The sequence below is a fragment of the Lactuca sativa genome, chromosome 4 (assembly GCF_002870075.4).
Source record: "Lactuca sativa cultivar Salinas chromosome 4, Lsat_Salinas_v11, whole genome shotgun sequence".
In the NCBI taxonomy this organism is placed as follows: Eukaryota; Viridiplantae; Streptophyta; class Magnoliopsida; order Asterales; family Asteraceae; genus Lactuca; species Lactuca sativa.
This window is the reverse complement of record NC_056626.2, coordinates 2,401,362-2,414,002: the sequence shown is the minus strand read 5'-3', so window position 1 is coordinate 2,414,002 and position 12,641 is coordinate 2,401,362. Positions and strand designations below refer to the sequence as shown.

At 35.5% G+C, this 12,641-nt stretch overlaps 2 protein-coding genes across 2 annotated transcripts; one reads left to right on the top strand and one right to left on the bottom strand.

Annotated features, from left to right (window-relative positions):
• Positions 1-3,382: 3,382 nt before the first annotated feature.
• LOC111889839 (leucine-rich repeat extensin-like protein 3) lies at positions 3,383-4,663 on the top strand. The gene is made up of 2 exons (XM_023886000.2): positions 3,383-3,598; positions 3,698-4,663. Exons 1-2 carry the CDS (start codon positions 3,436-3,438, stop codon positions 4,522-4,524), a joined length of 990 nt encoding a protein of 329 aa, XP_023741768.1. The 5' UTR covers positions 3,383-3,435; the 3' UTR covers positions 4,525-4,663.
• Positions 4,664-4,799: 136 nt separating this feature from the next.
• LOC111889838 (protein MICRORCHIDIA 7) lies at positions 4,800-8,885 on the bottom strand. The gene is given in 17 exon segments (XM_052770134.1): positions 4,800-4,931; positions 5,005-5,127; positions 5,197-5,284; positions 5,373-5,657; positions 5,755-5,918; positions 5,989-6,123; positions 6,126-6,344; positions 6,436-6,537; positions 6,647-6,745; positions 6,822-6,950; positions 7,067-7,142; positions 7,277-7,361; positions 7,449-7,541; positions 7,691-7,772; positions 7,865-7,899; positions 7,990-8,067; positions 8,386-8,885. Coding segments are annotated over 17 exon segments (2,253 nt in total). The 5' UTR covers positions 8,771-8,885; the 3' UTR covers positions 4,800-4,856.
• Positions 8,886-12,641: the final 3,756 nt, after the last annotated feature.

The following is a 12,641-nucleotide window of genomic DNA, read 5'->3' as shown; positions in this document are numbered from 1 at the left end:
AAATGAAAACCGATTGTACCTTCTTTATCAGTTCATCAAGCTCATTGAACTGCTGGCTGAGTGGTTTGGCCGTAAAGCACATGTCCTCCTGCCCCTTCGGTTCATTGCTTCCACCATCAGTGTTGTATCCCCTCATCTGAGATACATCAGACACCATGAAGCATCTTCCTCCACTTCTCTCCTCCTGTGCCACATAAGCCTTTCCATGAGTAGGCTTCCTTACTTCATCGTCTTCTGAGTCGGTAGACCAAACTTCCACTCTACCGAACTCGTCATCAGCAACCGAACCCTGCACAATAAGAGCATTCATGGAAGGGTTAGCGGTAGATTTCTTCTTCCTCATCTCATCGAGCCTTTTCTGCAGCACAGCTTCCTCATCCTTTTCATCATCCTTTTCAGCCATCTTTTTAAGGAGACAATCTTTAGCATAATGGTTTTTCCCACCACAGTAGTAACAGCTTACTCCAGAATCACCATCCACCTTCGGTTCCTTCTTGGGCTCTTCAACCTTCGGTTCATTGTTAACTTTTTCTGAACTATAACTCCCCTGCCAGTTTCGGTTTTTATTGCTGGGGAATCTCTTCTTTATGAACCTCTTGGGGTTAGACACCATCATAGCATAATCCTCAGACGTGAGGTCATACTCCTCCAAGTTAAGGTCTTCATCCTCCATCACAACTTTACTTTTTGATAGGAGGACCAGCGAACCAAGGCTTGAAACAACGTTCTTCTCCTGCAGTACAATCTTCTCCTGCGACTTGAGAATACCCACCAGTTTCGCCAAAGAATATGATTTAAACTGCTCATGGGCTTTGACTGTAGACACCACTGCTCTCCATTCAGACCTTAGACCATTTAAGAATGTAACCTTATGCTCGATAAGCTTCCTTTCGATGTCATGTTTGATCATCCTGCTGAGAAGATGATTAAAGCGATCGAACGTCTGGGTCACTGTTTCTTCTGCTCCTTGCCTGAATTCTCCAAACTCAGATAAGAGCAAGGTTTGAATAGAATGTTCGAGATCCTCGTCTGTAGAGTACAGTTCGCGAAGTCTATCCCAAACTTCCTTTGCCGTCGTGCATGAGCTGACCAACCTAAAGGTGTCGGACTGAAGGGCGAATCTTATCAATCTTAACGCCTTGATATTACACTGGAATTTATCCTTTTCATCTTGTGCAATATCTTTGACATCCTTCAGCAGATCGTTATACTCCTTTTGAGTTTTAACAATTCTTGACGTTGCAGAATGAGAAAAAGGTCCATTAATGATTGCTTCCCATATGAGGTATCCATTATCCTCAGATCCTATAACGTAGTCTTCAAAGTGATGCGCCCAGACTTCATAATCATGGGTATATAGGATTGGAATCTTCGTCGTCGAACCGATGCTGTTGGAAATATTGATAGGATTTGATTGCGATTTGTCCATTATGATCGAAAAAACCTGTTAAAAGATCAGACTTGTAATAACTCAGATTAGGGCAAAACAATAAATATCAAGATACGTCAATAATGAGATGACGGCTCAATAAATATTAATAATTGCGGAAAAACCCTAATTGAAACCTTTTCACAGAAAAGATGTGTATCGATTACACAGCCTCCTGCTCTGATACCAATTGATGAGATTAAAACTTTAATCTTTGAAGATCGATTAGATCTTAAACAGGTAAGTAAATATAAAACAACAAGAACACGAAAATAAGAACAAGGCAAAAGTAAATCAAACGTGTCGAATGATTAAAACAAAATCCTCAGAAGAGCTCGATTAAGAACATCAACTGTAGAGGATTAGTAGGTTACAAGAACGATCAAAGAAATCTATAAATACTATCGTTACGCTCTAGATCAATCGTTAAAATCATTAACCTAATATGCATGCAAGCATATACTTATATAATAAACATAATGGGCTCTCGGTTGGACAGGCCCAAACCGGAATACAAATTAAATAAACAAATAGCCGAGCCCAAAGACGCAACCCTTGAACAAATCTTCAACCCAACAATATATATATATATATATATATATATATATATATATATATATATATATATATATATATATATATATATATATATATATATATATATGATATTTAATACTTTACATATATAAAGATATGATTTTAATTTTAAAAATTAAAACAAACCAAAAATTGACAAATGCATAATATTTATTTCAAAAATATCGCAAAATGACAAGTGTCAAAAGCTCATGAGAGCATGTGACAAAAAAAACATTTATTTATTAAGGAGGATCATGCCACATGTCAACCTATTAATTCTTTATTTTAAATTTCAAATTTCCCACTCTAAATACATTAAATTAATAATTTATTTTTCATTTCAAATTTTAAATTTTAAATTTCACAGTCTAACTACATTAAATTAATATATTAGAATAACAAATAAAATAAAATTAATATATATATATATATATATATATATATATATATATATATATATATATATATATATATATATATATATATTATAAGTTAATATAATTCCATGTATTTACTTAAATCAACGATTATAATTTTATATAACTAAAAAATGTCTCTTAATTAATAATTTATTTGAAATAATTGATTAATAATTTTAAGTTTTTACTATGAAAGTTTAATTAATTTTATAACCGTAATTCTCACGGATTATAAATTAATAATTATAATTGTAACTTTTTGACGGTTCAAACATGAGAAGAAGAGAAAGTAGAGAGAGAGAGAGAGAACGTGCAATAAAATTCTACCGCAAAAGATGTTCACCTACTGGCTGCCACCGTGGCAAAAGTATGGCCAAACCGCTTTTGGGCATTTTAGCATAGAAAGTTGAAGAAAAACATAATATCGTACAAGAAAATCAAAGCTCTTTTGGAAACCATTTTGGAATGAATGTGTTTGATTTGTTTGAATATAGATGTGTATGTGTTTTAACACTAAATGATGTGATGGATCCTAGAATTGTTGTAATAGAAAATATGTATTCAAAGATGTTAAGGAAAATATTGAGTTTAGAAGTACGGATCTTTAACTTGAAATATTTAAAATATATGTTTTTATTTATAAACCAATATGGTGTTGGGAAGATGTGTGTTTAATTGGTAGGGAGTCATAAAAAGAATCTCATGAACATACTCCAAACACCCACCAATACATAAAAACCATCTCCATTGAATTAATTGAGTTCTTGAATCTGCCAAAAAGGGGACTTCACATGTCTTTGTATTGTAGTAGTAGATTGATGAAACTTCTAAAATCACATTCACACTTATTCCTATCAAGTAACAACAACTACTCACAGTCACGGACTCGATTATACGTATACGTGACCCCACTTAATGTTATCATTCTTTTTTATATATCATATCCGGCATCCTCCACATAACAACAATACTTGGAAGCTTCTGCTTCTTTCATTTCCAATTCCAACCATGGATCCAATCCTCTTTCTTCTTCTTGTTGTTGTTTCTCTGTCTGCTTCACCGGTTTCTGCAGCGGTTCAGCCAACCACGTCCCACATCACAGTCACAGGCTCAGTGTTTTGCGACGTCTGCTACAGCAACTTATTTACAAGATACAGCTATTTCTTACCAGGTAAAGCAGCAATCAATAATCATAGATAGTGTTATAGTACTAGAATTTGAAATTTACATTTATACCCATTGTGTTGTTATGTTGTTGAGATAATCACAGGGGCGGATGTTCATGTCCAATGTAAATTTCAAGGGAATGCGCCAAGTACAAAAGAGCAGATTAGTTTTTCAGTGAACAGAACAACCAACAGATACGGTGTATACAGATTGGATATACCATCGGTGGAGGGGGTTGATTGTGTGGAAGGTCCGGCCATTCAGTCACTCTGTGAAGCCACATTAATAAAGAGCTCCGTTCCAGGCTGCAATGTCCCTGGGGTGTCCACAACCACCAAAGAGATCACCGTCAAATCAAAGTCAACTAATGTTTGTGTTTATAGTGTGAGTGCTCTCAGTTATAGACCTTTTCAGATCAACTCCACCCTTTGTGCCCTCAATTACCAACAAAAGCTCATCATGTCATCGGATTCTTTCAACTCCTCAAAGTTTTTCCTCCCTTATTTTCCTTGGCCTTTACCTCAATTCCCTCCCTTCCCGCAACTGCCGCCGCTGCCTCAATTGCCGCCGTTCCCACAACTGCCACCGCTGCCTCAATTGCCGCCGTTCCCACAACTGCCGCCTTTTCCTTCATTTCCACCCACTCAATTCCCACCACAGCCACCATCTTTGCCATATCCACCACCAAACTTCCCTCCGGTGTTCAATTTAGGAGACCCAAGAACTTGGATACCGAACATCCCTTCACCCAATCCACCATCACCACAACCACCATTCAATCCAAGTGATCCAAGAACCTGGATACCACGAAACCCTTTTCTCATTCCTCCGCCACCACCACCACCACCTGGATTTGATCTAAGAGATCCAAGAACATGGATACCAAGTTTCCCCCCTTCTCCCAACAGCCCTCAAAACCAGCAACCCTAGTTGGTTGCTCGTATGTACATACAGCAAAAACTGGCTTCGTTATTATTATGTATTATTAATTGGTGGGTCACATTCTTTTGTTGAAAAAACTCTGTATTTTCTTATCATTTATAATAATTACAACCAATTGGGATTATAATTCAGGAGTCTATGCTTGCTTCATATAAGAATGTAACAACAATCATAAATGTACGCAAAAGTAGAAGACAGAAATACAAAAGCCAAACCATCTTTGATAGTATTTAATAGTCTAAGAAGCGATTAATGCAGAGATGAAACTTTAGGGACGTAGCAGTGTTAGTAGGGTTTGATCTGTAATTTTGATATTAAAACTAGCATATTATGACTCCATTGCTCTTGAGCACTTTTATGTTCCTTTGTAACTCTTCAATGGTGTCATTGGCCTCCTACAAGAAACAAGAATTTATAGCTGATGCTGAGGACATATTATAAATTGGTTCCTTAAACAATAAGGAATACCTTCAACTTATTCCTCAAAGTCTCTTCCAGGGCTTCCCGCCGGTTTCTTTCTTCAGAAAATATGTCAATAAGGTTTATTTGTTCTTGATCAAGCACTTGAATCTTTTCTTGTAATTTCACAATCTGTCCATCAACCACCATTGCCATTCATAATTTTATATAAACATATTTCAAAAAAGAGATTTTACTTACTTGATTTTCAAGAGAAATAGTCTTGTCTTTCTCAGATTGCAGATCCAATAACAAATCATTGAGCATCACACCCTCGCTTGTCTCTAGTCTGCAAAACAATTATATACCAACAAACATATAATTAGTAAATGGTGAAATTCTCCTTGCCAAATAAATAAATAAATAAAAAAACAAACCTCTTCTTGAGTTGCAGATTCTCTTCCTTCAACTTGGCTATGGTGTCGTCTCCATTCATAGTTGCTTTTGATTCTTTACATTTAATTTTTGGTGATCTACTTGTAATGATTTCTGGAAACTCTGATTCCTCAGATGTTGATGCTTCAACTTTTCTGATGGGCCTCAACTTGGGGGCTCTAGCATCACTTTGAACATCCGGTTTATCTTCCATTGAAGGTCTACATTTTGTATCTGAACTGCTCTTGCAACGTTTAGCATACCCAATTTCTTGACAATTCGTAGACCTAAACAAAAAAGTCAAATTTTGTTGGCAGATTGAATTTGGTGGGTGTGTGTGTGAGAGAGAGGAGAAATAATAAATGAAGAGAAGAAAAAAAAAACCAGTATTTCTTTTGTATGACAACCAATCGATTCTCAAGTCTTGAAAGTACAGTTGTGCGTTCAAACCCCTGTTTATCATGAGCTGGCTCAACAAAATCAGCTTCTAATACGCCTATAACTCCCCTACCATCACTTCCAGCAGCATTCCAAACCCTCCAAAATGGCTGTCACACAAATTAAAATTAGAAAACATATATACACCGATCATTTATATAAGGAGAAAGTCAATTAAACCTTAATGAGTCGGTTCTTGTGATAAACATTGAACCCTTGAACATCGATATGGTCTTTTGCATCTTTCACAAAACCTATAGTCACCACAGCCACCATCTGCTAGGTGGAAAAACAAGAGTAGAATTAAAACTCCTAATTTTAAAATAATACTTAAATAGTACTACTTAAGGATTTAGGGTTGATACGTTTTGATCATTCCTTGTGGTTGTCCATTCAGGACATGGTTGTGTTGGCTTATACGTAACCATCTGAGTTAGCATCATATCATCAACTATATTATGATGAATTACATCTTCTCCACGAAGGATGATTCTAAAGCCCTCTGGAATGCGCAGGTATAAAATTGCTGCATAATTCTGGACAAGTAAAAAAAAAAAGATAAATTATACATATTATATGCAAATATACATATATAGATAAATGGATTGTTAGTGGGAGAAATTATACTCTTAAGGAATGCCTGTAAGTTAAAAAGTGGCGAGAGTTGGGATACTGTTTCGCCATCTCAATCTTCTTGGGATCTCGATTGACCCCTCTGATTTGGATGTCCTGTCAATTCAAGAAAGGAGTAGCTCATTTAGGTTAAAAGAGAAACCAAGAAGAAGAAAAAACACACCTAATTACAGTATATATTATATAAACATAGACATATACATACATGTGGATCAGTGTCAAAATCAAGCTCTAATTGTCCTTCTTCGTCCTCCCAAATGTTATATATAATGATGCGTGTGCCTTGAATGTTGATGAAATCAAACTACAAGTGAAACAGAAAAAGATTTAGTATTGATTCTGCTTACATTTCTAAAACAAAATAACAATAACATGATTACCTGCTGTAAGAGAGCTTCTTCAGTCGAGTATGGAGACCACTGGACCAGTGTCTCCATGTTTCTTTTCCAATCCTCAGGTGTGAATCGCACCATCATTCCCCAGTCATCTCCTCTCTTTTCAAAATCAATCTAGAAACACAATAATATAATATATATTACAAGGAGCTTGCTTGATTCATGTGTTATATACATCTATAATTATTTCATGGATATATAGAAACAAAATTAAATAGGGTTGTACGTACCATTGGAACCACAATATCTTCCTTTCCGGTTTCCATTAAAAATGTGTATGATAGCATTCCGATACTTTGAGTTGGACTAACAAAAAACAACAGTCAAACCAAGTTAGTTTTGATCTTACCAATAATGATAAGAAACTCCTCATAATAAAAATAAAAAGAATACAACAATTGCTCAAATCATAATTAAACGTCCATCATCAAATTCTATACCTTCTACCATCCTGTCCTGGGCAACGAGTAAATACTAAAACATCTGCTCCAAGCCTCATTGTACTTGTCTTGAAACCATTCCCATCTAAAACAAATTAAATTGTTAAAAAAAAATGATTATATATTTATGTGAACATATTGAATTGCAGAAAAAACATAAATCTACACTCACATTGACCAATAGTGTTGGCCAACTTGCTTTTCACAGAGTAGCCAAGAGACATGCATCCACGCAATTTATCAGGAGTCATTCCACCACCATTATCTGCCCTCAAAAATCAAGCAACACCTTTTTAGTTAAAAGAAAAACAAACAAAATATATCTAAACAAAAATTATATATCAGAATTTCAGTCTGTTGATATCTTCAACTCGAAGTTATGTATGAATGATAACTCCAGAAGCAGTGATGTACCTTCGATCAGTAACATCTTGCTACCAATGTCTTTTTCATTATTCAGCACATCTACATTAACATAAGTGGCTCCAGTGCGCACCTGAAATTAATTGCATGTCAAAGAGAAAAATTAAAATCAGAGGACTTGCAGAAACTAAATTGCAGCAAGAAAGAGTTTAGAATCTTATATACCTCGTCTAAAGAATTGTCAAGAAGCTCAGCAAAAGCTAAAATATAAAAATCAAACATCAGTTTACATTGAAGTTTTAGAACCATGCATTATACAATATTCATCAATAAAACTAGGAATTAATTACCTCCTAGTGCCCACTTGTGGCTGGTAGCATTTGAATGCAAAAATCTGGGATGAACCCTCACGTGATCCATACCAGCTGCTGTACAAATTACAATAAAATTACATCTTTGTCAGCATGAACAAGGTTTAATTTTTAACAAGTACTTACAAAAGAAAAAATTAAAAAAGAAACCCATTAATTAAATTACTCTACTGAATGCCTAGGGCTACAATAACTTGACAATCTTCTTCAAGAACTATCAACTAAACAAAGAATCAAGGGTTCATCAAATGCATAACAAAACAAACTCATGCAACACTATGATTTTGAGCCATGCCCGTCAAAATATTTAATTCTCCTCTGTTACTACTTTTTTTCACATACGAAAGATTAATAATCCTTAAGAAAATCGATTACCAGGGTGTGCTACGGATTCTCTATTGTGAACAGAAACCTCATAATCCCCTGCCTTCCAAAACTGTTTGCTCATAGATGGAACGATAGCCTTGAGATTACTGTTTTGGTATTCTAAGATGGATTGCGTTTGCGGCACAGAGACCAACGAGCGTTCGTCGGGATTAATAGGATCAAGAAACCCTACAGGCAATGCATATTCAACTACTTGTTCTTCGATTTTCGGTTTTTTACTTGGCCTCCCGTTGTTCTCGTCCATAACGTCAGCGCCATGATAACAATGGAAACCCCGATTAGAATCCAGAACGTCGATCGTTCCCATATTCGTCGAAACTGTTCGCATTCCGTCTCCAACTGCAGTGGATTCAGGAATCATCTTCACCTCCATGGCTAAATTTACGTGACCCTTCAAGATTCGCACGCAGAAAAACAGAAAGAAAGAGGGTGGGCGCGCAAAGTGAAGAAGAGGGTTTCTTCGGCTTGCCTCCGACTTGTGATTGATGTGCAAAAAAAGCGGGAGATCAAGGGTTATATATAGGGAGCGAAATCGATCGAAACTGTTGCTTACGTGCACAATGAATCCCGAGTATATTTGGCAACCGCCAACTATATTGTGATTGTCTACTTTTTTCAATTTGCTCCCTTGTAGATGTATTTGATTCATAAATCCCCCTAATAAGTACGGGTGTGCTCATCCTTAAGATAACCGATGTCTTTATACAACTAGTGTTATATCCAGGGGTGTTCAAAACCGGATATTCGAAAATTCGGATATTAAACGGATATCCGAATTTCATTAATTTTAAATAAATATCCACATCTGAACATCCGATCCGTAAAATCATCGCAACTCTTAAAATTAATAATAACAAATTATGTTAAATCTTGTGACATAGATGGATATCGATAGCAACAAATAAATATATATAGCATTTACTTAATAGTTTTTTATTATAAGCCAACGAACAAGGATTATAACAAACAAATATATAACGATTGTAAATGGAAAGGTTTGCAATAAAAGTTTGGAAAGAATGGTCGCAAAAAAGTTGAAAATGGTGGGGAACATTAGTCCGTTAAGCATGTCAATGTTTCTAATTTCTCATTTTAAAATATTAAAAAATAAAGAAAAATTATTTTTTTCGGATATCGGATATCCAAAATATCCGAAACTTTATAAATTCAATATCCGTATCCGAATCCGAAAAATCGGATATCCGAAATTTCGGATCGGATTTTCGGAGCGGATTTTCGGATGCGGATATTTTTGAACACCCCTAGTTATATCGTCGGACGTCGGGCGGATAGGTATAATTGATTTAAAAAAAAATATATTGATTTTTTTTTATGGCATTATATTTTCATTTGATCCCATTATAACATTGTACTATGACAAATCTTTTAGATTATAGTTATATCAAATTGTTTATTTTTATTTTTATTTTTTGTAGACAATGCAATGTTAACAATAGACTGATTTTACTTTGTTGTAGGAAATTTCTTTCATTTGTTCACATATTAACAATGTACAATGGCAAATCTACGAGTTATCTTTCATGTCCTAAAATAATATATATAATTGTGTTGCATACATAACATAAAATAAAGAAGACAATGTGTTTGTAACATCCCAAAAACTATAAGGTAAAAATTTCATTTTTAATTCAACCAAAAACACCAATTATCCTTTTTTCAATCATTCAAAAATATTTCAGAATAAAACAGTTATCAGAGTACAGTTTCCAAATCATATAGTTGTGGAAACATGAGTGGATGCGTTCTAATCAAGCCAAACTCTTCCTTTTCAAACCGGAAGTACCTGAAACCATAATCATAAACTATAAGCACAAAGTTTAGTGAACTTTGTGCTTATACATAACATACATTGGGCCTAACCCTTCCTGATCCATGGGCCCAACCCAACATACAAATGGGCCTATCCCTTAACACAATGGGTCTAGCCCAACATACCATACAAGAGTCACAAAGACAACTAGCATAACATATCCTAATGGGCCGACATTGGTGCTTTCGACCAATGGGTACAGTGAAGAGACTCACCTAACAATTAGACGAAATAGCTGCAATCATACGTTGCTCCAAATACCAACTATATTGATCACCTTTACAATAAATAATGACCAAAACTCAGACAACAGCTCAACATACCCAAAATACCCTTGATAAGTCCATTTTATGAATGTACTAAATTGTCATAAATCTGTTGAATTGATGTATAACTGTCTAAGAATGGCACTACTTTGATGAGTTGTTGAACTTCATATGCATGTCAATATATTGTACTAAAAGTGGGCGGAACCTGCAAGTAAAACGGATTGCTAAAGGAATGAAGAAACGTTGCTAGGAAAATTGACCATGCTTCAATGTTTTGGTCATATCTCAAGTTTTGGAGCTCCGATTGACAAGAGTAAAGAAGTTCTAGAAACTAGAAAAGATTTTCTACAACTTTCGTGTTTTGTGTTTCTGCTAGTTATGTCGTTTTGAGCACCAAAACTTGCACGGAAGATGAAGGACGCCTCCAGGCATCTAAGACGTCCCCTAGGACGTCCAGGTCAAACGGTCAACATTTGGTCGTTATTTCAGAGCAGAAAAGAAGGAGGAACCCCCGTCGGCGTCTTACATGGCGTCTAAGACGTCCCCTAGGATGTCTTGGCATTTTTCGGGACGTCCCGTGTTGGAACGGTGTGTTTCAGAAAGCTTGGAAATCAAGGAAGGGCGTCCTAGAACGCATCTAAGACGTATCCTAAGACATCTGACGTTTTTGGCCATTTTTTAGTGTATTTCAAGGACGGTAGAAGGCATGTTAGGACGTACAAAGAGCGCTTGGGCGTTATACACGACGTCTAAGACGTCTCCTAGGACATCCAACTTCCCACGTCGCCTAATTTCACTCTTTTCTGTCAAATAATATTAATAGGGACTTGTGCATTCGTTTTTAGAGTTACCACCTGCGATTTTCAGAGTTTTTCCTGCGTTTTTAAGGCTTCTAAAACCCTTGGAAACATTTGGAAACACAAGTCCATTCCATTTCAATCCGGATTCAAGGCAAGATTCGATTCAATTCATCATCAAGTTATAAGTGAAGATCGTTTCATTGGTTAATCTTCATCAATTCTTTATTTTCCAGAATTATTTCTTCTTCCCCAAGGTTTATTTGTTCTATACTTTGATAATCATTAGGCTACATATGTTTGATGATTTTACGTTTGTTTATGAATTTTATTATGCATTTTATTCATTTTAATCAAGTTATTTGTTTTATGAACTCAATGGAAGGCTAAATCGTTAGGGTTACTTCGGGGGATGTTTGTGACATCCCCAAAATCGCGGCCAGAAAAGGCCGGTTTCATTTATGTTTTTAGAATAATTTCAGAGTAATTCCATTGATTTAAAAGAGCATCGAAATTTGTTCCCAAAAACAAAATATGATAAAAATAATATTTACCAAAGCATTTCATCAAGAGATGCATTTTCATTATATAACAATATTCGGGATGTCATGTTTAGATAACACAGACAAAAAGCATAAACAACAAAAGATAGACCATACAACAGTTACATATAACAACTAGTCTAATATTAAAAGATCTTGATGAGTCATCCAACTTATGCTCTCGCTCCACTACCTGTAATACAGCAAAACTGAGTGGGTCAGACTTGGGAGTCTAGTGAACATATAGGGTTTTCAACCCACAATAAAATAATTATATTTAATTTCACCAACCAACAATAACCCGATTACCCATTCCCGTTATCCTCACTTTACGTCCCTAAAAAACATCTATCTTAATGGACCTAATCTAGGATTTTTCATTGGGACAGACATTACTGCAAAGGGGTTTCCTTAACAATAGATGTCCTAAAGGCAACCATGAGGGGGGGGGGGTAGAGTACACCAGTGAACACATCGTTCACAACACCTACATGTTATGAACCTGCTAGCGTTCCACATGACTGTCTAGAAAGAGTCTGTGGTCGTTATCCATACTCCTCTGAATAACTAGATCAACAACAACAACATCGAGGCCTCTCATCTGTTTATCACACATCAACTATCTACCCATGTTCTACCCAACATATTAGTAGATAAAGATATATATTTTTATACATAGTTTAAAACTTGTATAGCATTCTCATTTGATACATATTCCAAACAACAGATGAGACACATACACATAACACGTATTTCATAGAGAATAAATCATATCTATGAGATAAAAGAAAGTGAATATACATTC

What these genes read in the sequence shown, in the direction of transcription:
- LOC111889839 (XM_023886000.2), top strand. Translation starts at nt 3,436, where the DNA reads ATGGATCCAATCCTCTTTCTTCTTCTTGTTGTTGTTTCTCTGTCTGCT. An exon ending in ATACAGCTATTTCTTACCAG is followed by an intron (nt 3,599 to 3,697) that starts GTAAAGCAGCAA and finishes AGATAATCACAG; the next exon opens with GGGCGGATGTTCATGTCCAA.